A 25,207-nucleotide genomic window follows, 5' to 3' on the forward strand; every position below is an offset into this window, starting at 1 on the left:
GCAGAAACGTGATGCTGAAATCAAAAGCACAGTCATGCTACCTTCCCTTAATTATTCACTTCTCTGTTTTGGTTTGTCCCTAAAAACCCAGTAAAAAAACACTTCAGGCAAAACATGACACAGTTCATGAAGTACAAATACATCGTATTTCCATTCCAACACTGCAAACAGGAAATGGTTACTATTTTATGACTGTTATCTCAGATCCACCTGAGCTCAGTGTTTGCATGGATTCGGCCTGCTGGGTTGTTTTCTACCTCCGTGTTTGCAGCTCAGGAGGAAAACGTCAGCCACAATCCCAGCAGCCCTTCACAGGCTCAGGTTGCAATGTTTTACATGAACACGGGAAGTTTTTTTCCAGAGGTAATGAGATTCTGTGCCAGCTCATGAAACAGCGCACTCAGAGGGCCCCAGGGGCAGACAAAACAGCATTAACTATTAAGGCGGCTTAAATGGAAAGAAATTCCCTGTGTCAACCTCATTTCCCAGTCAAGGAGTGAGGAAGCCATAATCTGCAGAGGAACATGTTGACAGAACGGCTGTTTTCAGCTCCTGCTTTGGGTTTTGGTCATCAATGAAACAGAGGTGTGAAGGAAATGTCCTGGCTGCGGTTTGTGATCCTCTGACTCACATATTAAAGCTTCTGTAGCAGGAAAACCCAGAATGATGAATATATATATATGATGAATCTGCCTCATAGAAACACACAGCGGCGAATAAAAACTCAATCTACTAATACGCTGCAGAATTTACAAGAAGCTAATGCTAAAATGCTAAATTCAAAAATATTAATACCCACAATGTGCCAAAACACAACATGGTTTACAGGCAGAGCTGGAAACTAGTTACATTTACTTTGGAGTATTTTTACTTGAGTAATTTTATTGTTTTTTTATCATTTGATCAGTTACTCAGAACTTGACTAGACTTTTTACCAAACACTTTTTTCTCTTGAGAAATTTCTTGGACGGATTCATGAAAAGTTCTAACGAGTTGATCACCAAAACATCGACACATCCTTTGTTTTCAGATTTACCTGGAAAGGTTCATGCAGGGGAAGCAACGCGCTAAACGTCGCAAAGTTAGCAAAAGGTCAAAACGAAACATTCGCTCCATTATCAGCAACTTTTCCTGTTTTATTAAACAGAAAAAGAAAAACAAAGTTTTTATGAAGGACAGTAATATAAATGAAACACAAGATTATTTTCTGATTTTTGTTTTTTACGCTGATAATCTCTGGAGAACTTATCTGGACAAAGTTTTCTTGACTTGTTGAAAACTTGAGTTATTTCTGGCCGTGTTGTGATGTCATGTGGAGTTGTAGCAGATGCTCAAAGTGTTTGTGTTCCTGTTGTTTTAGTGTCACTGAACTGCGCCGCTCCATTAATCCTCTGCTGATCTAATCAGCTTCAGAGAGCAGCATGGCTTCGCTCTTTTTACATACAGACATGATTCCTCCGCTGTGGAGGAATCATGTCCGCCACAAACATGGACCTCAAATCATGACGAAAAACAGCCTGTTAGCCTGCTGCATGCAGCTGCGATTAACACTGAGCCGATTTAACCACATGACGCTGTGAACAAGAGATCTTTGATAAGAGTTCAGAGGACGACGAGTTTTCTCCAAGGAAAACATTTTCTGCCTGTTTGACCTGAAATAAGTCAGGAAAGAGGAAGGATTCCTTTCAGCCTCGCAGTCGTTTATAACGCTGAATTACAGCTGCAACCAAAACGTTTTGGCCTCATCATGCAAACTCTAATTCATCTCCCTTTTTGCATTTTGACTTACAGCCCAGGTGCAGACAGAGACATCCATCTAAATGTTATTGCAGCATTTGCATCAGTGAACGTCGTGTTGCTGTATGACCAGCGTATTTCACTGAGGTGATCAGCTCAAACTTTTCTTCATTACATGAAAAACAAAAACTTCACTTATTTCCTCATTTCAATCTTATCACATGTCTGACGTAGACGGGTGACAAAAACTGCCATTGTGTTCACGGAGAGCCGTCCTCCTCCACGGCGCCGTGTGATTGGTCAGAAGTTTGTTGCTTTGTCTATGTAGAAACAGAAATGATGCTATTTTACTTGAATTAGTCCAGTATCTGTCCTGAGTCTCTGTGTCGTCCTGCTGAAGTCAGACCACAGCACTGAGGTTGACTTAAGCAAGTTAATATGAAAATGTCATAATTTACACAGAAACATAAAGATTTCTTCCTTCAGGACTGATTTGGACAGTTTATCTGGGTTTAGTTACACTTTAACGTTCCAAGTGCTTCAGGAATGAAGAGCTCGTACTCAGTTCGGCCCGTTTCTGCATTTTCACTTTACGAAATGAATTCATGGAGTTTGCCAGAGAAAATCATGCAAACTGGGTGGAAAAACAAAAGCCATGTCGTGCACACACTTCGTTTAACTCAGCAGCAAAGGATTCGTGCCAGACTGCTGCCTTTCTGGCGTAAAATGCAGTTTTTAGTGTTTTAGAAAGTCTGCAGCTGGGGACTCGCCAAGAGCCAGCAGGGAGATGCAGCTGCATGTTCAGCCCATTAGGACGGAGGTTTGGTTTGCTTAAATCAGCTGCATTTCAGGGTGAAGATGAAGTTGTGCGTAGACACACTGTATCACTTTAAAGCCTTCACTCCTCTTTTTAAATCCAGAGATCATTGCAGGGAATCTTCAGCAGCAGCACTTGAGGTGAGCTCCTCTGCTTTTAGGTGCAAAGTGAGGTATTACTCCCTGAAAGCGTTCAGCTCCCTTTCCTCAGGCGAGTTATTCTCTGAAAATACTCCTGTTCTGGTGTTTATGACTTGAAAAGTGCCCCTGCAATTGACCGATCGCCTTTCTTGGCTGAAAATTGCTGACTTAAGGAAAATATTGGCAAAGTCTGAGTGGCTGGTTTCAAAGCCAAAGACAAAAAATTTTTTTATTTTTTAGAACATATTCATATCATACAATTCTTTGCTGCCTTTTTTATGCAATACCAACAGAACAGATTATTCTTTGTAAGTTTTATTTTATGAAGTCTCTGTCTTTGAAAGTGATTTAAATTCCCAACAAAGATGATTTGCTAAAAAAAAAAGATTATTTTCTTGTTCCTGAATGGTACAAAAAATAATAAAATAAAAATTCAACAGCAGTAAGTCATCAATACACAAAGTTCAATATAAGGAAATAGTTTCTTGTTTTAACGATATATAAAAATCTGACAGATCACACTAGTTAAAAAAAGTCTTTATGTTTCTCCTTCTACTCGACGTTTCTTCTCGCTGACGTCTATAAATCCCAAGTGGTGTTGCTTTTTTATTTAAAAGAAAATAAATATTTTGGTTTTAATGAGATAATAATCAAGTTTAAAAAAGACACTGGCTGGATGTCTTTTCAATCTCTGACAGTGAAAAGCTTGAAGATGTTTGGATGATGAAGGTTAGCTTTCACAACCTCGTCACGTCGCATCGATCTTCAGACTGCTGGTTCTGACTCCACTGGGCCTCCGGACTGGACCGTCATTTAGTTTCAACGTCAGGAGGGACAGAGTAAAAAATCAATTACCTGTTCCCCACCGGTCCCCAACGTCTCCACCGGTCCCCAAATTCTCCACTGGTCCCCAACGCCTCCACCAGTCCCCAACGTCTCCACCTGTCTCTGACGCCTCCACTGGTCCCCAAAGTCTCCACCGGTCCCCAACGTCTCCACCAGTCCCCGACGTCTCCACCTGTCTCTGACGCCTCCACCGGTCCCCAACGCCTCCACCAGTCCCCAAAGTCTCCACCGGTCCCCAACGCCTCCACCGGTCCCCAACGTCTCCACCTGTCTCTGACACCTCCACCGGTCCCCAAAGTCTCCACCGGTCCCCAAAGTCTCCACCGGTCCCCAAAGTCTCCACCGGTCCCCAACGCCTCCACCGGTCCCCAAAGTCTCCACCGGTCCCCGACGTCTCCACCGGTCCCCAACGCCTCCACCGGTCCCCAACGTCTCCACCGGTCCCCAACGTCTCCACCTGTCTCTGACGCCTCCACCGGTCCCCAAAGTCTCCACCGGTCCCCGACGTCTCCACCTGTCTCTGACGCCTCCACCGGTCCCCAACGTCTCCACCGGTCCCCAAAGTCTCCACCGGTCCCCGACGTCTCCACCGGTCCCCAACGCCTCCACCAGTCCCCAACGTCTCCACCGGTCCCCAACGTCTCCACCTGTCTCTGACGCCTCCACCTGTCTCTGACGCCTCCACCGGTCCCCAACGTCTCCACCGGTCCCCAAAGTCTCCACCGGTCCCCGACGTCTCCACCGGTCCCCAACGCCTCCACCAGTCCCCAACGTCTCCACCGGTCCCCGACGTCTCCACCTGTCTCTGACGCCTCCACCAGTCCCCAGAGCCTCAACACATCCGCCTGTTTGCTACACCTACACTTCTGGTGAAACTTTAGAATAAAAATGCAAATAGTGAACGAATTTTTCAAACATCTGGCATTCTTCAGCTCTGACAGAAGAGGGAGATTTTTCATCTTAAATGCAAAATGTTTTTATTTTCTCTTCAGTTTTGGATTAATTACTGCTTTGGGTGTGTTGTTCTCTCAGCGAATGGGATTTTTTAGAGACGGTATACTGCAATGAATGATTAATACCTGACAATAATTTATAGTAGTCGATTAATCCTGATTAAATCAATTAATTGTTTCAGCCTTACTCCTTACAATCTGTAGTAACTTGGAGAGCAAAGTGGAGCTTCGTAGAGAAAAGCATCTCACAGGCGAGTTGATGGAGCTTCAGGCTGACAGGGGATAAAGTCATAAAACTACCAAAGGCTGCGCCACCTACAGCTCAACTTGCATCACTGCAGCTCTACTGATTGTCCAGGTGAAAGCTCTCAGCTGTGAAATTCATTCTAATTTATTTCATGCAGCACTTCAGGTTTTAATGGACGGTGCTGCATGGTGAAGAGACTGCATGATGCACTGCAGCATCTGCTGCTTTTTAATTCTTCAGCTGAACATGAGAGCAGAAAAACATCAGCAAACATTCAAAACTCAACAAGCTGCTTTTCTGAATATTTGAACTGGTGGTTTAGAGCCGTCAGACATTCGCAGCGCTAAGGTCGAAGCAGCTGGAAAACTGCTTCTCATCTTTCCTTCTTTGGCTTGGATGAAAACAATGTCAGGATTCTTTGATCTCTTGTCTTTTCCAAGAAGAAACGTAATATTTGCCTCATCTGGTGGCACTTTGATCCCAGTGATCATTTTATGGTGAATCTCTGATGCAGATCACTTCAATGTTAAATGAACATTTAGGTGTTGTTTTAGGAACTCCCTCCAGTAAATGAAATGAAAGCACTCCCTCAGGAGGAATTCATACGAGGACAAGAAGAAACGTCCAGCATTGACTTTCTGCAGCAAAACGTTTGAAAAGAAGCCCGACATCTTAACGGTTTCTGTAAAAACGTTTCTCAGAATCAGCTGGAGATGAATGTTCGTATCACTACAGGACCTGAGAATGTCACAGTTTACTTTAGTCATATTACAGATAAAAGGTGATTTAGTTTGAGTCACAATTAAACTTCAAGAATTCACATTCAGTTATGTTTCTTTTAAAATGTTGAACAAACCATGAGGCCGTCTTTTGGGGCTGCTAACGGCTTTACGGTGAATCATTGATCCATGTCTGTGTGAAATATTTATCCAAAAATTAAAGTTCACTTGGAAAAGAAACAAATGAGCTTTTCATCAAAGACTATTTAAAAGTTTTGTTTGATTTGGTATTATGACAAAATGATGTCAAAAACAATTTAAGACTAAACTTCATTGAATGTTTCAAACTTGTCTCAAATTTTCTAATTAAAACAAATATATAATGTTATTTCTGTCAAAGTTTCTGTACAACGGAGCATATTTTCTAAATTATAACATGAAGTAACTATTTCTCTTATTATGTTCTTCCAAAAACCAGAGATTACAAATCAGCCAAAAAAAGAAAAAGAAAAAAAAAACATTTAAACCCCTTTCTGTTTGAAATATTCATATTTCCTTGAAGGAAATGATGTTTTAAAAGGTGTTTTCTTTCAGCAGGAAGCCGAGCCGCTGAAATGACCCTCATAAGGAGAATTGTAAATATAGAAAATGAAAGCAAAAACACAGAGAACCTGTTAAAAACAAAAGCTAATTGTGCTAAAACAAACAGATGACAAAAGCCAAAATGTGAATAAGGGATAATTAGTGTTGTATTAAACTAAATCAGCTTTAATAAAATCTTAAGTAAACAGTCTTCAGAAACAGCAAATAAAAGGAAAATGCTGCACCTATTTATCCAGCTCTCAGCTTGGTCTGAAAAACAAAGAGTTATTGTTGTTCCTGAAGGGTTTTTCCAGAAGTTAAGTGTAAATATTCAGGTTGACCTGCAGTTTGAAGCATCTCAACAGTCTGAGTTATTCCTCTGTATTCCCTCCCAGAGGTTTGCTTCTCTGATTTACAAATAATTCCCTGATGTGGAGTTGTTACCGCAGATTAAAAACTCATTGAGGAAGCAAACGATGCCAGTTTGTCTCCTGCCAACTCATCTGCTCAGGATGACAAGCAGCATCCATCATCCATCCTCTAGATTTGCAGCCAGACATCTCCAAGTCTGACACGCAGACGCCTTCTAGACAGATGCGATTTTAAGTTGCTGGGAACATGAAATAGATAAAAGAAAAAATTTCAGGATGTGATCCAGAACTGGACGGAGCTGCAGGTCAATCCGGGTCCAATCTACACATTTTCTGGCTGCGTTCAGCACCAGCTCAGTTAAACTGTGTAGAAAATCAGACCTGAGTGCTGATTTTCTACACATCATTAATGATTACAATGCTCAAAGTTTAGAAGTATGCAAGCAGCTCCTTCAGCATGTTTTTTGTCCACACCCAATTAAATATAACTGCAAATGAAAAATGTTTTCTCCTAACTTTTTGCTCAAACAGAGGCAGAACGCTAACGCTGCCCCAGAACCTCAGGAAAACTGCAGCGGTTTCTGCTGACTCAGGTGGTTCCAGAGAGAAAATGTTACTAAACCATTAAAACATCAAAAACCCAGTTAATGTTGTAGAACAGAAAGTTTCTGATGCTTACTGCTGACGCTATAACACACCCTGCGATACTGACCAAATGTAGCATAAAGTTTCCACTACTGCGCTAACAGCAGAGCTAATTTTTAGCTGCAGCATTTTTGAAGCGTTGAAAACGTTTAGCACACTTAGCTTCCAAAAAAATAAGTTTTTCCAAATAAATTCTGCTGCACTGATGTACTTGGCTGTTGACATCGATGTTGAAGTTTTGGTTACATACAAATAAGTATTGTTCAAGTAGTTAGACATTCTTATTCATGCTCTTATTTTGAAGGGTTAAGACGGTTTACGCAACAGTAAACAATTTTTTTTTTTCATGTTCTTTTTTTTTTCGAAAAAACATAAATACAATATTCCAGGGACATTATAGATATGATCTGAATTCAAGTCAGCGTTGTAGCATTAGCTTCTGCTAAACACCGTCAGTGTAGCGTTGCAGCGCTAGCAGAGCTAATGCTTATGATATGTAAGGCAAAACTAACGTTTATTTTTTATTTTTCACATACAAAAGTCCAAACAGAAACAGAATTCTGACTTACCAGGATTATAAGTTTGCATTTAGTCAATAATTTAGCAAAAAAGGAGTTTTTGAATTGAGAATGTTGCTTATTTTGTTGACGGATGTTTTTTCATTAATTATAGATCCTGCAATTAATTTGTTTAAATTTTTTATTCGAGTTCCTCCTCTAAACGTTTTTCAGCTAAGAAGAGCCAATCATCTGTGCGCTCACACAACAACAAGGTGTTCAGGCACCAACAATCTACCAATCACAGCCCAGAGTCAGGCCAGTTTCCAGGTTGCTGAGGGAGATGGCTGCAGCCTGCAGGCTTTCCTGATGCTTTCCTGATGCTGCAATGTGGAGCAGCACTAGTCACCAGCTCCATCAGGCAGGTGGAGTAATTGTTGTGTTGCATCAGCAAATATTTCAAGGTGATATTAAATAATGTTTGATAGAAGTGAAGAAAATCTGCGGAGATTCGTTTGTTTCTTCTAATATGGAACCAATTTGTCTTGAGAAGTGCAGCGATGTGCCGGTCCTGCCCTCAGCAGCTCCGTTGTCCTTTTCCACATCGGAGCAACGAGTTTCCAAAGCTTAAAATAATAAACCGGTCCATGGTTCTAGAGGCTAACGTGTTCTGGCAGATTAAACAAAGGTTTTAGGTGTCTGACTGGCAGCTTGTTTAAACTGAGATGCACAGAGGTGAGGCCTTTTATCCGGGGCTCCAGCAGTCACTCACTCAAATGAAAATAAAGTTTTTCAGCCAGGAAAGGTGAAAATGGACGTTCTAATTTAACCGGCTGCTGATGTTTCTGCCATGTGCAGCAAGGAAACGTGCTGAGTGTTGATGAAGGATGAATCTGGTGCAACTCCCAACCTTTCATCAGGTGGAGGTTGTAAAGTTTCCTGCTGCAGGAGTTCATGGTCAGGACAACGCACGACAACGACTCAAGCGTTTAAAGCGTCATGCTCCATTTCTTACAACCCAAAAACCTTGAATCCATCTGCGAGGGAGAGGAAGCTCAGACCCGGGAAAGGTCAAGGTGAACGTGAGAAGGACAGAAATGGAGAAACATCTCAGGCCCAGACTCTGATGGAGCGCATGCAGCTAAAATAATCAAGCATGATCCCATCAGTCAGTCACTGGTTGGTTTTATTCATGATGACATGAGAGCTGGCAGACCGTGAAGCACAAAACACAGCAAGCTGTTCCCCATGTGGAAATGTCACACTCACCAAGCCAGGACTGAATTCATTCAATCTGCATTTGATTGGATTTCATGAAGTGACATTTTACTGTGGTAAACGTTATTAGAGAGCTGTGTGATGTTAGGAAACCATGTAACGTGATGATGCTGCTGAATGCTGCAGGACTGATGTAAATCTGCTCTGAGTCCAGATCACCAGTCGCACACAAACAATCTGCTGAAAAACAGATTTCATTTGAATTTCCACCATTGAAAAAGTTGCTTCTGATAAATTGAGGTGAGTAATACAGACTTAAAATTTCATCATGGTATTTTGTGTGATTTATGGTGATAATGATAAAAATGATAAATGATGATGGATTAAAAATATTTATGCAATGAATCAATTTGTTTGTTAAAACACAAAAGTTTCAAATCTCTGAACTCAACTTCCATTTTCACCAAACGGAAACAAAACGACATCAGATTCTAGCAGTTGGAGGATTTTTCTTTTGTCTCTATTAAAAGACAAGAAAACCGTTTCTCCGACCAGACTGATGCATTCTTTTCTTTTACTTACCCAGAATGCTCTGCTCTGGTCTACTTTGCTTCCATATGTATTGGAACTGAACCAGATTTCACTTTTTTTGATCCTGAGATCTGAACCTGAGTTACACCTGGTGAAACCCACAACTTTCAAGAAACTCACTGGATATGCCAACAGTCAAATTCTCAAGTGATTCAGTGAGAAGCTGTGCCCAAACTTTCAGCCCAAACCTGTAAAATACCCAAAATAAAACACTTTACTGAAACACATGTGAAGTATCTGCAGATGTGACTGATACAGAGGAGGTAATGGATGAGTAGGAACAGAAGCAAAAACCTCAAACTACTAAGACAGCAATTTGTGTGAAAATCTGCAGTTAAGTTTTTTCGTCCCCCCAGGCTGAGTCTTTAAAAACGCTTGCTGAAGACTTTCCCATCATGTGGTGGATCTTTTTGTTGTTTTGCATCCTCACTTAAAAAAAGCCCATCACATCCTGGACCAGACTGGTTGTCTGGTTGTAAATAGGCTGTGGCGTCCCAGAGGGTGGCAGGCAGGCTGTTGAGCTTCGCACGCATTCTGCAAAGGACTGAAACCACACTGAGCGTTCCCAAGGCTCAGCAGTATCAATTAGAGGCAGCCTGCGAGAAGATGTGCTTCCTCTGCTGCTGCGGTCGTAGTAAGAGGTGGGGAATGAGGAGAGAGTCTGGGAGGAGCAGCTCTTCCAGCTGGCCCTTTAAACCTCAGCCTTTAGTTTTCTCATATAAAAAGCAACCAGACCCTCCCAATTACCAATTTTCCTTTTTTTTCCCACTAAAAGCAAATAGTAATAATCCTGGAAAACGAAGTACCAAAGCAAATCCTACAGGAGGAAAATCTTAGTGACTCAGAGTTAGAGGTCAGGCTGAGAAACCACAGGCCCTCCTGAGTTATCCCACCACCTACAGAGCGCTGCATACCTGCTTTCATACGTGGAAACCGCCTGAACCGCAACTACAACAGATCATTTCATGTTTCCTCCAGGGAATTAACACAAATTACATAGTTTTTAGAATGAATGCAATATATTAAGGTTTCTGACACAATCTGTCCTCCTGAAAAAGCACGAGGCAACAATGGAAAAAAGTAATTCCCTTAGAACAAGAAGAAATCTCCAGCAGAACCAGAACTGAGCTCAGTGAGAGCGACCGTCTGCCACAGCCGACAGCGAAAACAGCAAGCTGCTATAAATATATTTGGTTTATACCTTTGTATTAAAACCATTAAATGGAATCCCACTACTGCCATTAAAGAAAAAAATAAAACCAAACACAAAGTTGTAATTATGAGTTTTAGTCATAATCATTGAAATAAAAGTCACAGCTACAAGTTTAAGTCATAATTTTGAGTTGTAAAGTCATAACAAAAATAAGTAATAATTACAAAAGTAAGTAATAATTAAAGTTCTATAGTTTTCTTAAAAATAAGTCAGAATTACTAGTTTTCAATTCATAATCATGAGCTTTAAAATCATAATTTTGACTTTTACTTATAACTGTGAAAATAGTCAAAATTAAGAGTTTTAAAAAAGTTATTTTCAAACTAGACATAAAACAGGTAATTATGACCTTACAACAGGTAATTATGACTTCCTGTTGGGCTTTTATTTGTTCCGTTATGGCAGGAATGGGCTTCCATACCATGAAATCCTGAAAGTGCTGCAGTTTCGTTGAAACTTGTGATTCTGTGAGCTCAGAACCAGATGATATCCAATCATTTCTGCTCCAATCGTGGTTTTAGCTACTCCTGACTTTAACGTTGAACAAAGAAAGAGAAATAAATACAGTAAATAAACTTTTCCATCTGCTTTACTGACTTTAGGGTATGTGTTTCAACTGGTTCCAGATGTTCCCACTAATTAACCCGTGCCACCCAGAACCAGCGCCAGGCTGGCAGATCCACGGCGCAGCATCTGTGAGCTCATCATCTGTGAATCCTTCGTCCCACTAAAACAGAACCAGAACTCTGAGAGCATGTGTTCTGGAGCACATACGACTGGATCAAGTTTACGCGGCCGGTTCTGACAGGTCTGGCACCCGGCACTGCAGGTCCTCTGCTGAATGCAGAGGTCTTGCATTTTTGGTCCTAATAAACAACGAGGCAACAGAGCAGGAGATTAATTCTCCTCAATTTGGCGACAAATGGCCTCCCTCACTGAGTCCAGGCAGAACAGAAGGACCACACAACCCCTTCTTATACAATACACAAAGACGCTGCCTCTGAACGGGCCAGCTTGGTCATAACCTTTTCAAATGAGCCAGCGCTCCTCGATAGCGAACAATGCCCCAGAGATGGAGAGGGGAGAAGGACGTTTCCGTCTCCAGGCTGAACTAAAGCGTCTCTGCTGGATCCTGGGGACTGGGGAGGTTTTGTGTCTAATGGCTCGGGGTTCTCTGCTTACACATCGTGCTCCCTCTCATCAACAGAGCTGGTAATCCCATTAATATGAAGAGGGCCAAGAGCCTGAGAGTGGCCACTGCTTAAGAGCCATCAGCCGGCATTAGCCCAGGAAATTCAAACCCTTGTCTGGACCCATTAACAACTTAGTCCAGCGCAGTCAAATCATTTCTAACCCATGTCAGCAGAGAAACCTGAAGCCAGCTGTTGCTAATTGGTGGACCATTTCAAAACATTGTTACTCACACAATACAAGTCATCTAATGTCATTTAGTCAGAGTCTTGGCTAATCCTCTATTGTTGCTGCAACAATCCGATCCATCCGTCATTTTAAACTCCATGTATTTCTTGGCGACTTTGATGCTTTTCTCACATAACTGAACACTGTCCTGAAGCTCTGCCACAAATAACCATCTCAGAGGAGCCTCTCTCTTTAACGTGGCAAATTATTCCCATTTAAGGCAATTATGTGCAGGTTTCTGACCGTCTGCAGCCTGTGGTCAGTCCATGTGCTGCCATGACCACATGATGTCTCAGGCAAGATAATCTGCTGGTTTTTAATTAACACAGAAAAGAAGGAAAATACAAGGACTGGAGGCGATCAGTAATGCGTCACTTTACTAGACGGCGTCTAACTCAACATTCATGCCACATATGGCTACATTCTGGTCTCACGACGGACCAATCAAGTGATTACAGAGCATCAGAACCTGATTAATGCAACTTAAAGACAGATTACCCCAGCCTGGCCAGCAGGCAGCGAGCCTGCTCCAAAAACGCTGATCCTGGTGACTCCTACACTGAAGCATTTGGTCCTACAAAGACATAATAGTGTTCAAAGTGTATGACATAGCATCACAAAGGTGTGCTTGGATGCCAATTTTGGTTGGAAGTTATTGTTCAAGAACCATGGATGCAACAGTTTGGATTCAATTTAAAAAATACTTTATTAATCCCAAAAAGAAACTAAAAGTTGCCATAACTCAAAGGTATCTTCAGAGTCAAATTGTCTCCCCATATAGGAAACCGAAGGTTTGACCGAACAGTGTGGATTCACCGGTCAGGAACAACACAAACCGATTTCACTCACCGACACTCAGATGTTGGACAGGAAATCTCACAAAACCTCGATACCAAACGGGAATCCAGAGTAAACAAGCATGGCTGACCGGGAATGACCAGGTCTTAACTTAAGGACGATTTAACAGAGAAAAACGATCCCAAGATGTCGCCTACATCCTGGTGAGTCACAGCAGAAGTTATTTTTAGTTTCTGCCAACTTGCTTTCTGATTGGTTACCATCACATTCAGCAGGCTGAGTCAACATGGAAATCATCCCATGTGAATTCTGGGTAACAGCTCAATATCCAGGCAGCAGAGGAGTTATTCCACAACAACATCTGTTAACGAGCTCTGCTGATCTACCACCTTTACTTTTGCCGCTCCTCTTTAAATCCAGCTGGCTGTTCGGGGGAAAACGTAAGAGAAATGTAAGTTATTCATATCAGTATTGTTTGAACATCAAGTTGCCCTCAAGAAAAACAGCTAAGATCATAATTCACCAGAATGAATCTGATTTCCCCTGGAAAGCTGATCCAGTGCGATCAACTGGACTTCAGCGGTTCCTTTAGACTGCGGGAAGTCTAGACGCCATCTGGGCCTGCAGCTTACTGGTTTCTGGGCCTGCAGCTTACTGGTTTCTGGGCCTGCAGCTTACTGGTTTCCAGCAGTTCTGTGTGAAACGACTTCAGAATTACGGCGGTTTGGGAGACAACAGTTTGGCTGTTAGTGATTATTAACAGGTGTTGCTGGTCAGAATATCTCTGGACAGAAATATGTTAAGAGGCTTTTTGAGATCAAATTTCCTCCTGTTTGAACCTGCAAAACTGCAGATTTATTCTTTAGATCTGTATAGTTGGTCAGTTATAAATCAAAGGTCAATTTGTTCAGTAAAGAACTTTAAAATCGAATCTAAAAGCTCATTAAAAGACAAACACAGACCTTTAACTGGAGCTGATGCCTCTGTTTAACTTTGTGCCTTTTTCTTCTAATGTTCAACATGTAAAATATAAAAATAGACTGAATTTATTGTGGATAAACTAGTGAGAGTATCAACTGGACATATTCTTTATATTTTTGTCTAACTCCACTGTGATTGAGAAACACCTGATCCTCTGAGATTTTCCACGGGTCTCACAGAACCATGAACCCAACGCAGATTCAGATAGGTTTATTTCACCATTAATATTGATATCTGATAGCACAACAGCCGTCAGTTCAACCTCAGTTCTTCTGCTTTGCTTTTATTTGTTTCAACAAAGCTTTGCTGCTCTGTTTTCTTCATGCAACATCAACATAAATGATACATCTTTTTATTTGCATTTTAAAACTATATATTCTAAAACTAATAGTTTTACTTCAACACTAGGAGAAAAGGCACTGAAAAAAATTCCTCCAGCTGCTTCAGAGACTGAAAATCAAAGGGATCCGATTCAATGGCTGGTCTATGGTTCACCACAGGACAGAGCAAACGGACCAAACAAAGCAAACGGAGGCAGGGAAACGTCACAAACAAAATCTACAAACAGAGAGAAAGACTGAAGTTTGTCTGGAATGATGTTCTTTGGACAGATGAGCTATAAGCTGAAGTATGATGAGAGATGTTGAAGTCATACCTAAAGCACGGAGGTGGAGGTGTCATGCTTTGGGGTTGTTTTACTGGAGCAGGACCTGAGCAGCTTAACATCGCAGAATCAACCATGAATTTTATGTACCAGAGGATGTTTGCATAAAATGACCAAAGACTGGCAGAGGATTGGGAAATGAGGCCTAGTCAAAACCCAGAACAAGAAACACCTCAAACATGCAAAACCTGGAGGTCATGAGAGAGACAAATCTTCCTGAGGCCGATGTCAGAGACGGTGACGCTGAGACCACTCCCACAGGCAGAGCCCCAAAGTGTAATGGTCCATCTTAATTTTTAATACTTGTGTATTAAAACATGGTTTTAAAAAAAATAATAAATATCAACTGTTAGCTCAGACCAGAACACAAAGCAACCTGAGGAGATGATTCATCAGTGAATGAAACAATGAAAAAGCTTCCTGTGAGGGGGGACGAATGAAACATTCCTGTAAAATGAACGTCTACATACTTTTTACAAGCATCGGAGTCAGCCAATAAAACACCAACACTAGTTTAATCCCTTTTGCACATTTTCCACATCTTTCCTCACCACAGAAGAAACAGCACAAAGGCCAGCATTTCTGAAATCTGTTGCTGTCTGTGAGTTCATTAGGAAACTTTAAGAGTGATTGGGACATTTTAAGGAGTTGGTCACTGGAAGAAGAAGTCAGCTGTTTTCTGTTAACATAAATAAATTTTGTGGGATTTTTCTGAGCAAATTAAGATTCTCACAAACAATAAAACTCCTCACAAGTGGTACTCCGCTAAGCAGTTAACTTTTAAAATGTCTGATCTTGCCATTTGTGGTGAAAATGAAGCAAATTTCAACCAAGTTTCCAAGTCTTAACGTTCCCCAAATAAAAATGGCTTTGTGGACTTTGTCTCGTCTTCAGTGAGTTTGACCTCAATGCATTGTGGGAAAAAAGAGAAGTTTGGGGCAAAGTTTTGATTTTACTACTAAACTTCATAGCTTTATTTTATAAATTGGAATCATTGCAGTACATTTACAAACTAGAGTATTAGTGAATTGGTGTGACGCTCATTAATGCTCCCCTCCTTTCAGAGCCGATCTGTTGCAGAACAGAATCCAACATGTTCCTCCCTCTGAGTGTGAGGGCAGAAGAGGGAGAGGATGTCCATGCCATCCTGATACATCACATCTGTAGGCGTCTTAAACGTGACCTGTTACGGTTCCTTGAACAGATTCGGATAGGTTTATGATACAAAACATGTTTACATTTTCTGCACTAAATCATTCTTAGATCATGAGATTTTAGTTTGCTCAATTCTGCCAACATTGAGCTCCTTTCAGAATGAGCTGTCACTTTAAATCCAACTTAGCTGCTGTTGGCCACGCCCCCTGACTCAAAGTTTACACAGGAAAATGCCTGCAAACAGATGCACAATTATAAAACCGTGCATCTTCAAAAAGCATCAGTAGAGCCTCCTGCACAACCAACCAGAACAGAGCACATGGTTTGAAAGTCAACAACTAAACATTTAACTTTTCCAGCAGCCATTGTACAGCAGATACAGCTAAAACCAACTGAAGAAAAGACCTGGGTTGCTAGGGAACAGGCTGGGCTTCACCGGGGTTGCTAGGGAACAGGCTGGGCTTCACTGGGGTTGCTAGGGAACAGGCTGGGCTTCACCGGGGTTGCTAGGGAACAGGCTGGGCTTCACTAGGGTTGCTAGGGAACAGGCTGGGCTTCACTGGGGTTGCTAGGCGACAGGCAGAGCCTGCTAATTTGTGATTATATATTCTGGTTTTTGATACTAAAAAACATCAACTTAATGCCAAAAACTGACTGGGTGGGTTGCTTTAAGCACTTTGGTTGTTTTAGAAGCAGTAAACCCAAATGGAAGTAAAAGAAATATGAATTTTAAACTAAATATGTCACCTTTAATTTAAACCTACAACAGAACTTAATTTTTCAACACGGGTGAAATAAAAAGCTTTCTTACTGTAGGATTAAAAAAATGAAGCTTTTCATCCATGAAGCCAAGATTGAGTTGAATGTTGTTCAAAAATTTATATCAGTGTAGAAAAAATCCACTGAATAATTTGTGTTTTTTTTATGCTGGTTGCATCCATGCTGATATAAGTTATGCATGAGCCTCTTTCTCTCAGTGCTACCTTCACTCATTCTCTTCTACGCTGTCAGGAACGTTGATGTCTCTATTCTGGCAAACATCACATTTTATGTCTGAATCCACTTCAAAAAAGTCCCTTCACACTGGTGCCAGTCGGGAACATCTGGAAGCACTGGATGATGGGAGCTGGAGGCCCGAGGAGACAGTGGAGCCTCTGAATACACCGAACCGGGCAGCCAGGCTCAGTCTGAGGACTGGAGGGTAATTACAGGATCCAGACGCTGAAGTTTGACCAGAGATACTGAGGCTGCTGGCTGCCGCCTTTGGCCTCTCAGCAAAGCAGCTCTAACCACCTTAACCTAGAGAACATGCTGTGAGTCTGGTTCCACACCACCACACAGAGAGACACGGCGATACCGAGCCAGCTGGGACAGTACAGTCCGTTCTTCATCTGAGACGCATAAGGTGAAACCAGAACTCTGCTTCTGCTGCCCTTCATCATCTGTCCTCTCTGTGAATTCAGGGGTTGGAGTAGTTTTACTGTTATCTACAGTTTGACTCCTGGCTATAAATCATCCGCTACGCCCGGGGAAGCTGCGTCCTTCTTTTTGACCTGCAACCTTCACACATCCTCACCCAGCCAGGTCTTACGTTACCACACCAGGACAGAGTAATGACGAGGTCACAGTCCATCAAACATGTCGCCATCCTGCAGGAGGGCTAATCCATAAACCCTGTCTGTCTGAGTGGAGGTGAAACTTACAGAGCCTTGCAAAAATACTAATCATTTTCTCACAGGACACTTTACTTCAGGTAAGTTGTACAGAAAGAAAATGCCAATTTGAAAACCACCTTTTGCTGCAGAAACAGCTGCAGGTTTTGGAGGTTTGTTTCTACTGGCTTTGCACATAGAAGCCATGTTTCTGTCCAATCAGCATGAGCAAACTTTAAAGTGAAGCAAAAACGAAAATGTGAAATAGACGTGTTCCCATCTATGATTTTGGAGCAAATCAACCAGGCGACATGAAAGGTGAGATTCTGACTTTAAGTAAACTGTCTTTCTGTAATAAACTGAAAGAGATGCTAACTAGCATGAACGGCACATCTCAGAGATATTCCTCTCCTTCGAGCTTCAGGTTAGGATAGAAATGTTTCCAAGCTCCGTGTCTCATAACGGCAGATCCACCAGTGGATGGGAGTTTAGTACTTCAGATCTGCAAATGTGTTTCCATTTCCACTTTGCCACATTGAGTTTTTTTCAGAAAAATCCTAGAACATCTCAAGCGAGCGTAGAAACCGAATTACCGGTTTCAAATTTACCGTTTCCATGAACTGTTTCATATGTGATGACTGGAAAATGTTAGCTGTGCAGTCCATGAAGCACTAACCACAAACGTTAGTTCTGCTAATGCTAATGCTTTACCAACTCAGCAGTTAGTAAAGCTAATGCTAAACCGCTGAACAATGACAGAACAGCGCATCACCCTAAAGAGGACGTGCGCCCACCACTGGAAAGGACAAAGTGTGTCTGGAAACAGTAGTTTTTTAAGTCTTGCCACAGGACTTTGACTAGGCCATTCCAACACAAGGACAGCTTTAAATGGAACTCTGGCTGTGAGTTCAGGGTGTTCTGCAGCTTCTAACAGGTTTCTGTCCAGGATTGTCCAGATTTAGCTCCATCCATTTTCCCATAAACTCTGAGCAGCATTACATCGCTGTGTGTTGGTCTGACGCATCAAACACTAAGAAAAAAGTTTATTTTGAGCTTTGTTTTAGGAATATCACAAAACGTAAACACAATGTTCTTTCCTCCGGCTTTTTCAGTGCCATCCATTGCTGTCAGACCTGAAGTGGACAGCAGCACAGACATAAACTAAATGACTCATTATTTCCTTTTTCCAGTGCAGGTGTCAAAGCTGGGTTGATGAGTGAGGAAGAGGAAGAGCATCCCCTGAGGCGATTTGGCATGGCAGCACGGGTCACTCCTCCAGGAAGCCATTTTTCTGCGGCGAGCTGCTGGAGCAGACTGCATGCTCATAAAACTGTTTTAGTCGTTAAAATCTGACCTGCTGGTTGGCCCGGTCACTAGTTAACTGTAAAATCCGATTAAAGTGAAACCACTGAACGCACATAGGAGAGCAGCTTCATCTTGCTTCTGCGAGCCAATCAAACACCAGAGAAAGCCAAACATCATCAATCATCTCAGAGATCAATGTTCCTCTGTGACAAAGCAGCCAGAATCATTTCCTGCTAAATTATCAACCAGATTCATTCAATTCTGCTTAGAGGCACAAAATGGAAAAACATCAGCAATGGATCTTCCTTCTCTCTGCATAAAATGTTACATTATCTATGACTGATGTCTTTGCCTGTAAATTATGTACACCTCTGGTCTACATGCCTGCAGGGTGTTTGTGTAAGCTCATGGTTTGATTTATTGCCGTCATGCATTCGTCTTCCAGCTTCTTCACCAGTCATGTGAGCTTTATCTCCACTCTGACAACATTAGCAAGTTAGATCAGTCTGTGCATCCCAGACTGTTTTCCTCCTAAATAAATATATAAATAAAGTCGGCTGCGCCCGGCCTCCCCCCTCTCTCCCTCAGCGCAGCCCGTGGAGACATACGGCTGCTAATTGCAAGCCTGAACGCGTGGCGTTAAAAACGGATAACGCTGGATGACAGATAGCCTGAGAAGAAAAATAATGTCAGCTGAGGCTGGCTAAGCACGCTGTCTGTCCGCACGCTTCATGAGGAACCTCCAATTACTCACACCAAGACGAATAAAATATGACTTTATGAGAAGATTTTCTCATAAAAACAAGACTATGGCTTTGTGAAATTATCCACTTTTTACAGCTTTATGGACACAGAAACAGAGCGGGCAGGGCAGGGTTATCTTTCTGCTGCTCTGCTGTTTGTGCAGGAATGGAATATAATCAGTTCCTTCATCTGTGGAACCAACTGTAAAGATTGAGATCCCACTTTAACTGCTGGAAATGTTTCCAAACAGATAAAATGATCTTTCATGTAAACAAATGTGTCAGCCTCCATTCATCCAGCTGACTGGCAGTGTGCAGCTAAGACAGGAAGGGTCTGAAGGAAAGTCCATTCCCTGCTCAAGTTTCTCTGGCATCTTCGAGCCTTTCTGTAGTTTTAAAACAGTAACTTTAAAAAAATGAAAATTAAACAACTTCATCCCAGAAACCAAACAATGACTGCTATAAAACGAAGCCAGATAAAATAAATATGGAAAAAGGAAGCAGCATCCGTCAGCTGAACAGGAAGTGTTTTGATCCGCAGCAGCAGGTGGAGATATAAAGGACACAGAATGACATGAGGGAGTTAATTCACTGTTTGTTCCCTGATCAACATCAATACTCAACACAGCAGAAAACTGAGCTGAACCATTAAAAGCTTCTCTTTAAAAGATGAGTGAAGACGAGAAGCTGGTATGAAAAAAAAATGATTGTGACCTACATGGCTGGTGAATAAAGAGCCTGAGGCAGTGACAAGCATTCAGCCGTCAAATATCAAAAGGCCAGCTATGAGTAATGCGAAGCCCCGCGTGAGAGCCAGCCGAGCCCCGTGTCCCAGCTGAGAGGCTGACAACGCTCCATGTTTTGAATAATAATATTAGTACATTAAGCTGCTCCCAGTTTCACATTTTAAATCTGAAAAGGCTGGAGACGCGTTCATTCAGCTGCAAGACTCCAGCTTCTTCTGCGAAGCTAAAACACGATAAACTGAGACGTCCAAGTCAAGTTTCACTTCTGACCCCAAAGGAAGAAAACGATGCATTCAGGACGCCAAGAGACCATCACTTCATAATCCATTATTCTGATGATTAATCACAATAGATAAGATACGCATGAAAACTTCAATCATGATAAAAATTTGATTTTTTTATCTTGATAAATTTAAATTAATGTTGAAAAACAAAAACAAAATAAAACTGATCTTGTCAGAAAAACTAGTTTTATTTTCTCTGTTTTTTCCACAAGATCAATAAACATTTGAAGGACATGATTAAATGTAGTTATTGTGATATAAATCATACTTTTATTTCAATAAGCAGCTCCAATTGCAAACTTCAACAGCAGTATTTTTATGATTGCTGTGTCCTGTGGTCACATCCATACAGATACTAAAAAAAGAAACAATAAAAAGGTTTACACCACAATTATTTTATCTTTTTCATAATACTGCCACAAAATATCGTAATAAAGCTTTGAGTCTATATCGCCACCGAGAAGTTGAGGATTAATCCGATTAATCGATCAGTTTCTCGATATATCGCTGCAAAAACTTCAATATCAAAAATATCCTAAAAGAACTTCCAGGAAGTTCTTACTCTCGACTTCACTGAAGGGTGTTTGATCATTTACAACTTTCTGGGTTAACCTTAAAGGAAAGAGGATATAGAGATCCTACAAAGATCCTACAGAGATCCTACAGAGATCCTACAGAGATCATAACAGAGATCCTACAGAGATCCAACAGAGATCATAACAGAGATCCTACAGAGATCCAACAGAGATCCAACAGAGATCCTACAGAGATCCTACAGAGATCCTACAGAGATCCTACAGAGATCCAACAGAGATCCTACAGAGAACCTACAGAGATCCTACAGAGATCCTACAAAGATCCTACAAAGATCCTACAAAGATCCTGTAAAGATCCTACAGAGATCCTAACAGAGATCCTACAAAGATCCTACAAAGATCCTATCGAGATCCTGTAAAGATCCTACAGAGATCCTAACAGAGATCCTACTAAGATCCTACAAAGATCCTACAGAGATCCAACAGAGATCCTACAGAGATCCAACAGAGATCCTACAGAGAACCTACAGAGATCCTACAAAGATCCTGTAAAGATCCTACAGAGATCCTACAGAGATCCTACAAAGATCCTACAGAGATCCTACAAAGATCCTACAGAGATCCTACAGAGATCCTGTAAAGATCCTACAGAGATCCTACAAAGATCCTACAGAGATCTTGTAAAGATCCTACAGAGATCCAACAGAGATCCTACAGAGAACCTACAGAGATCCTACAGAGATCCTACAAAGATCCTACAAAGATCCTAACAGAGATCCTACAGAGATCCTACAAAGATCCTACAGAGATCCTACAAAGATCCTACAGAGATCCTGTAAAGATCCTACAGAGATCCTACAAAGATCCTACAGAGATCCTGTAAAGATCCTACAGAGATCCACTGCAGATTTAAACCGAATGAGGAAATCAGAAGAGCCGAATCCACGTGTGAGTAATCCGGCAGATTTCCCGAACCATCACTCAGCAGCTCCTCTCTGATACCTGCTGCTCGGATTCATGGAAAGGTTGAACCGAACCGAGCCGGAACCGAACCGCCGGATCGGAGTGCACTTCATTCAGTGAGGTCAGTAGCCTACCTGTCATCGTAGCAGAAATCGGCTCCCAGCGTGTTGACGTACAGGACCAGAGCCGCGCCGCCGCACAGCAGTTCAGCGAACATCTCTGCTCCACGCAGAGTCCACGATCATCAACAAGCAGAAGACAACAGCAGAAATGGAAACAAAGCAAAATGACTGATCCCGTCACTGTTCAGTCCCCGTCTTTGTCAGGATGTCTCTCCGAAAATAAGTCCATTTTGTCCCCCCCACCCGAACCCGAACCCGAACCCTTCATCCTCCATGAAGTGCATAAAGTGGATAATCCGGAGCTGGTTTCTGTCTAACCCATGGTGGGAGATCTACACCCTGCTGGGAGTTGGGCAGAAAATAAAACAGCGTTCAGTGGATCTGTGACAACATGCTGCACGCCTCCCCGACACACACTCTCACACATACACACACACACAGAGAGAGAGAGAGAGAGAGAGAGAGAGAGAGAGAGAGAGAGAGAGAGAGAGAGAGAGAGAGAGAGAGAGAGAGAGAGAGAGAGAGAGAGGATCAGCCTCTGATGCTCTGAGCAACGGCCGCCGCTGCTGGAGAAACGTCGTGATTTACACTGAGGTCAAGCTGCTGGTCATAAAGTTGCTGTTTCCGTTTTCATTTTCAAAATAAAGTCAAACTAACATGTTAAACATCACGTGGGCCAAAATCATCAAAAACAACTAAGGCTGTTTTCAAACAGTCAGATGTGCTGGATGCGTTGGAGTCCAGGTCGGCCTGCAGGGGGCGGCAGAGAGCATGCAGAGAGCTGTGGGTGGTGGTGTGTTTGAAGCCAGACTCCAGCAGCGGAACATGTTTCACCCGCCAAAACCGGAAGAAAGATCTTTAAAGCAGTGGTCCCCAACCCCCGGGCCGCGGTCCGGTACCGGTCCGCAGACTAATTGGTACCGGGCCGCGGTGATAGAAAGGTTGGGGACTCCTGCTTTAAAGCGTTAGTCTGCCTCTGCCAGCGGAGCCGGACGGACCAGCAAACGAACCGACACCAGCAAACGAACCGACACCAGCAAACGAACCGACACCAGCAAACGAACCGATACCAGCAAACGAACGACACCAGCAAACGAACCGACACCAGCAAACGAACCGATACCAGCAAACGAACCGACACCAGCAAACGAACCGATACCAGCAAACGAACCGATACCAGCAAACGAACCGATACCAGCAAACGAACCGACACCAGCAAACGAACCGATACCAGCCGGTTCTGGAGGGAACGTAACACCGAACTATTGCTTCACAAAATGTAAACAAGGTTAGAGAGACAACAGATTTCAACCATTGTTAGTTTAACATTTTGTATTTGGTAATAAACCACGAGCCATTTCTTACGCTAGCGCTAGACTTTCATGTTTGTATTTACCCAGAATGCCTTGTGTGGTGAAGCGGTTCACTTCCTGCTTAAGGACCAATCCAGAGTTCTCTTCAACCAAACAGACTGAGGTTTCAGGAGGACTAGAGTCCAACCTTTTTGGTCCGCATCAGAGTTTGATTATACATTCAGATCCCTAAATGAACCGACTGTCGACTGAAACAAACTGGATTAAACAGAGCTGCTGTGAATGCACCACAAAACAAACAAACAAACAAACAAAACCATGCTCAAGAATCTAAGCATGGAATCATTTTCATGATGACACATGTTTGTTTGTTTGTTTGTTTGTTTGTTTGTTGTTTGTTTGTGTGAGTGAATCTCAGCAACAGGATTTGGGTCAGTCTCTTCTTACAAATCCTTGCTGTATTAATCCAGATTCAATAAAGTCATTAAAATTGGATTTAGTTTCTCTAAAAGCTCAAGGGGAAATAATTTAATAAATGGTTCTTTGCTATTATAGAGAAAACAAAAAACTTGCTTATTGAAAGATAATATTTTGCACTATTTTCTATTATTGAAATTTTAATTTGCCAGTAATAATTTTGATCTTATAATATAAAAAAATCCATCCGCACCAGGCAGTTTTTCTGTCGATCAACAACATGCGATTAACTAAAATCAATACAGTTCACTGTTTCAGTGAATATATATTTATATTTCCTGCATGATGCTTTGCTTAAAACTTTATTAGAAATTAGAAATAAACATAAAATACCAGGAGGCTTCATGAGATAAAAAAAAGAAAAAGAAAAGTTAAAGTCTTGCTTCAGTTTTGCTCCTTTTTCTTCTTTTATTTTGGTAGTCACCTACTCAACTTCCGTTCCTCCGCCTGGTATTTCTGCCGTTTTGACGCATTTGTGACCTGAACTCGTGTGGCCAGGACATCTCCCGCGCATGCGCAGACCTCCTGTCACCAAGCGATGGCGGGTTTAATCCGGACTCTAATCCTGATGGAGTCACTGAGCTGCAGGTTGACTTCACGTCATCACGTCGTATGGGGTTTCCATGACAACCGCTGGACGCTTTCACGTGTTGCCGTCATTTTCCAATAAACGAGGCAATAAAGTAATGATTGCAGTTTGTCCTGCAGTTTAAACATGCAGGGAAATTCAGACTCTAAATCCAGTTCAGACAAATGACAAGTAGAATCTTCATATGAAGTTATTAAAAATATGCAACTAAAACAAAGATGTTTTATTTAGAAGTAATTCTTTCATTAAACTGTTAATATAAGTATATTGTTGTTTGAGGTCATTTATGGATTTTGAAGGGATTTATCGCCAATTCAACCTGATTCAAATATGGAAATTATAAATCAACCCAGGAATGTAAATTATAGGTAGATGCACCCATTCGCTCCATGGTGGGATGATTGATCACTTTTAATCAATGAGTTAATATCAGAGGGAGATCATTTGATCCAAGAAAGTTCAGCTCTCTGCACAGTCTGGATTAGATTTAAATGATTCATTTAATACATTTTCAAGTATCTAAACATAACGACATCCTGGCCAGAGAAAGAACTGAAACACAGAAAACAGATATATGAGAAATTAAGACTTTAGGATGTGTATTCACAAACATACCAAATATGAACAAGATCATCTCAGATGTTTGTGGCTCCTGCTTGATGTGACACAAGTTAAACTTTAACTGTATTTATTCATACATGGAAGAAGCTCTGAGGAAAAATATGATGTTGGTGAATCTGTATTTTATCGGCAGGTTCCATGAACTCAGTTGTAGAAGAACAGTTCTTCCTTTATGCTCTCCTGTTTTATAATTAAACCTCAATTCTTTACTAGCAAGATCAGCACACTGTCCCAATTTGCAATAAACAAAATTGCAAAGCAAA

General features: G+C 41.7%; 1 protein-coding gene across 1 annotated transcript in view; it reads right to left on the bottom strand.

Annotated features, from left to right (window-relative positions):
* The window catches only part of tmtc2b (transmembrane O-mannosyltransferase targeting cadherins 2b), an 85,512-nt gene extending 63,438 nt beyond the window's left edge, over positions 1 to 22,074 (bottom strand). Inside the window, 1 exon segment of the mRNA XM_055033959.1 lies at positions 21,957 to 22,074. Coding sequence (XP_054889934.1) covers positions 21,957 to 22,039 — 83 coding nt within the window. The 5' untranslated portion in view covers positions 22,040 to 22,074.
* Positions 22,075 to 25,207: the final 3,133 nt, after the last annotated feature.

This window comes from Poeciliopsis prolifica, unplaced genomic scaffold (genome assembly GCF_027474105.1).
Source record: "Poeciliopsis prolifica strain line A6 unplaced genomic scaffold, Auburn_PproV2 SCAFFOLD001, whole genome shotgun sequence".
Lineage (NCBI taxonomy): Eukaryota > Metazoa > Chordata > Actinopteri > Cyprinodontiformes > Poeciliidae > Poeciliopsis > Poeciliopsis prolifica.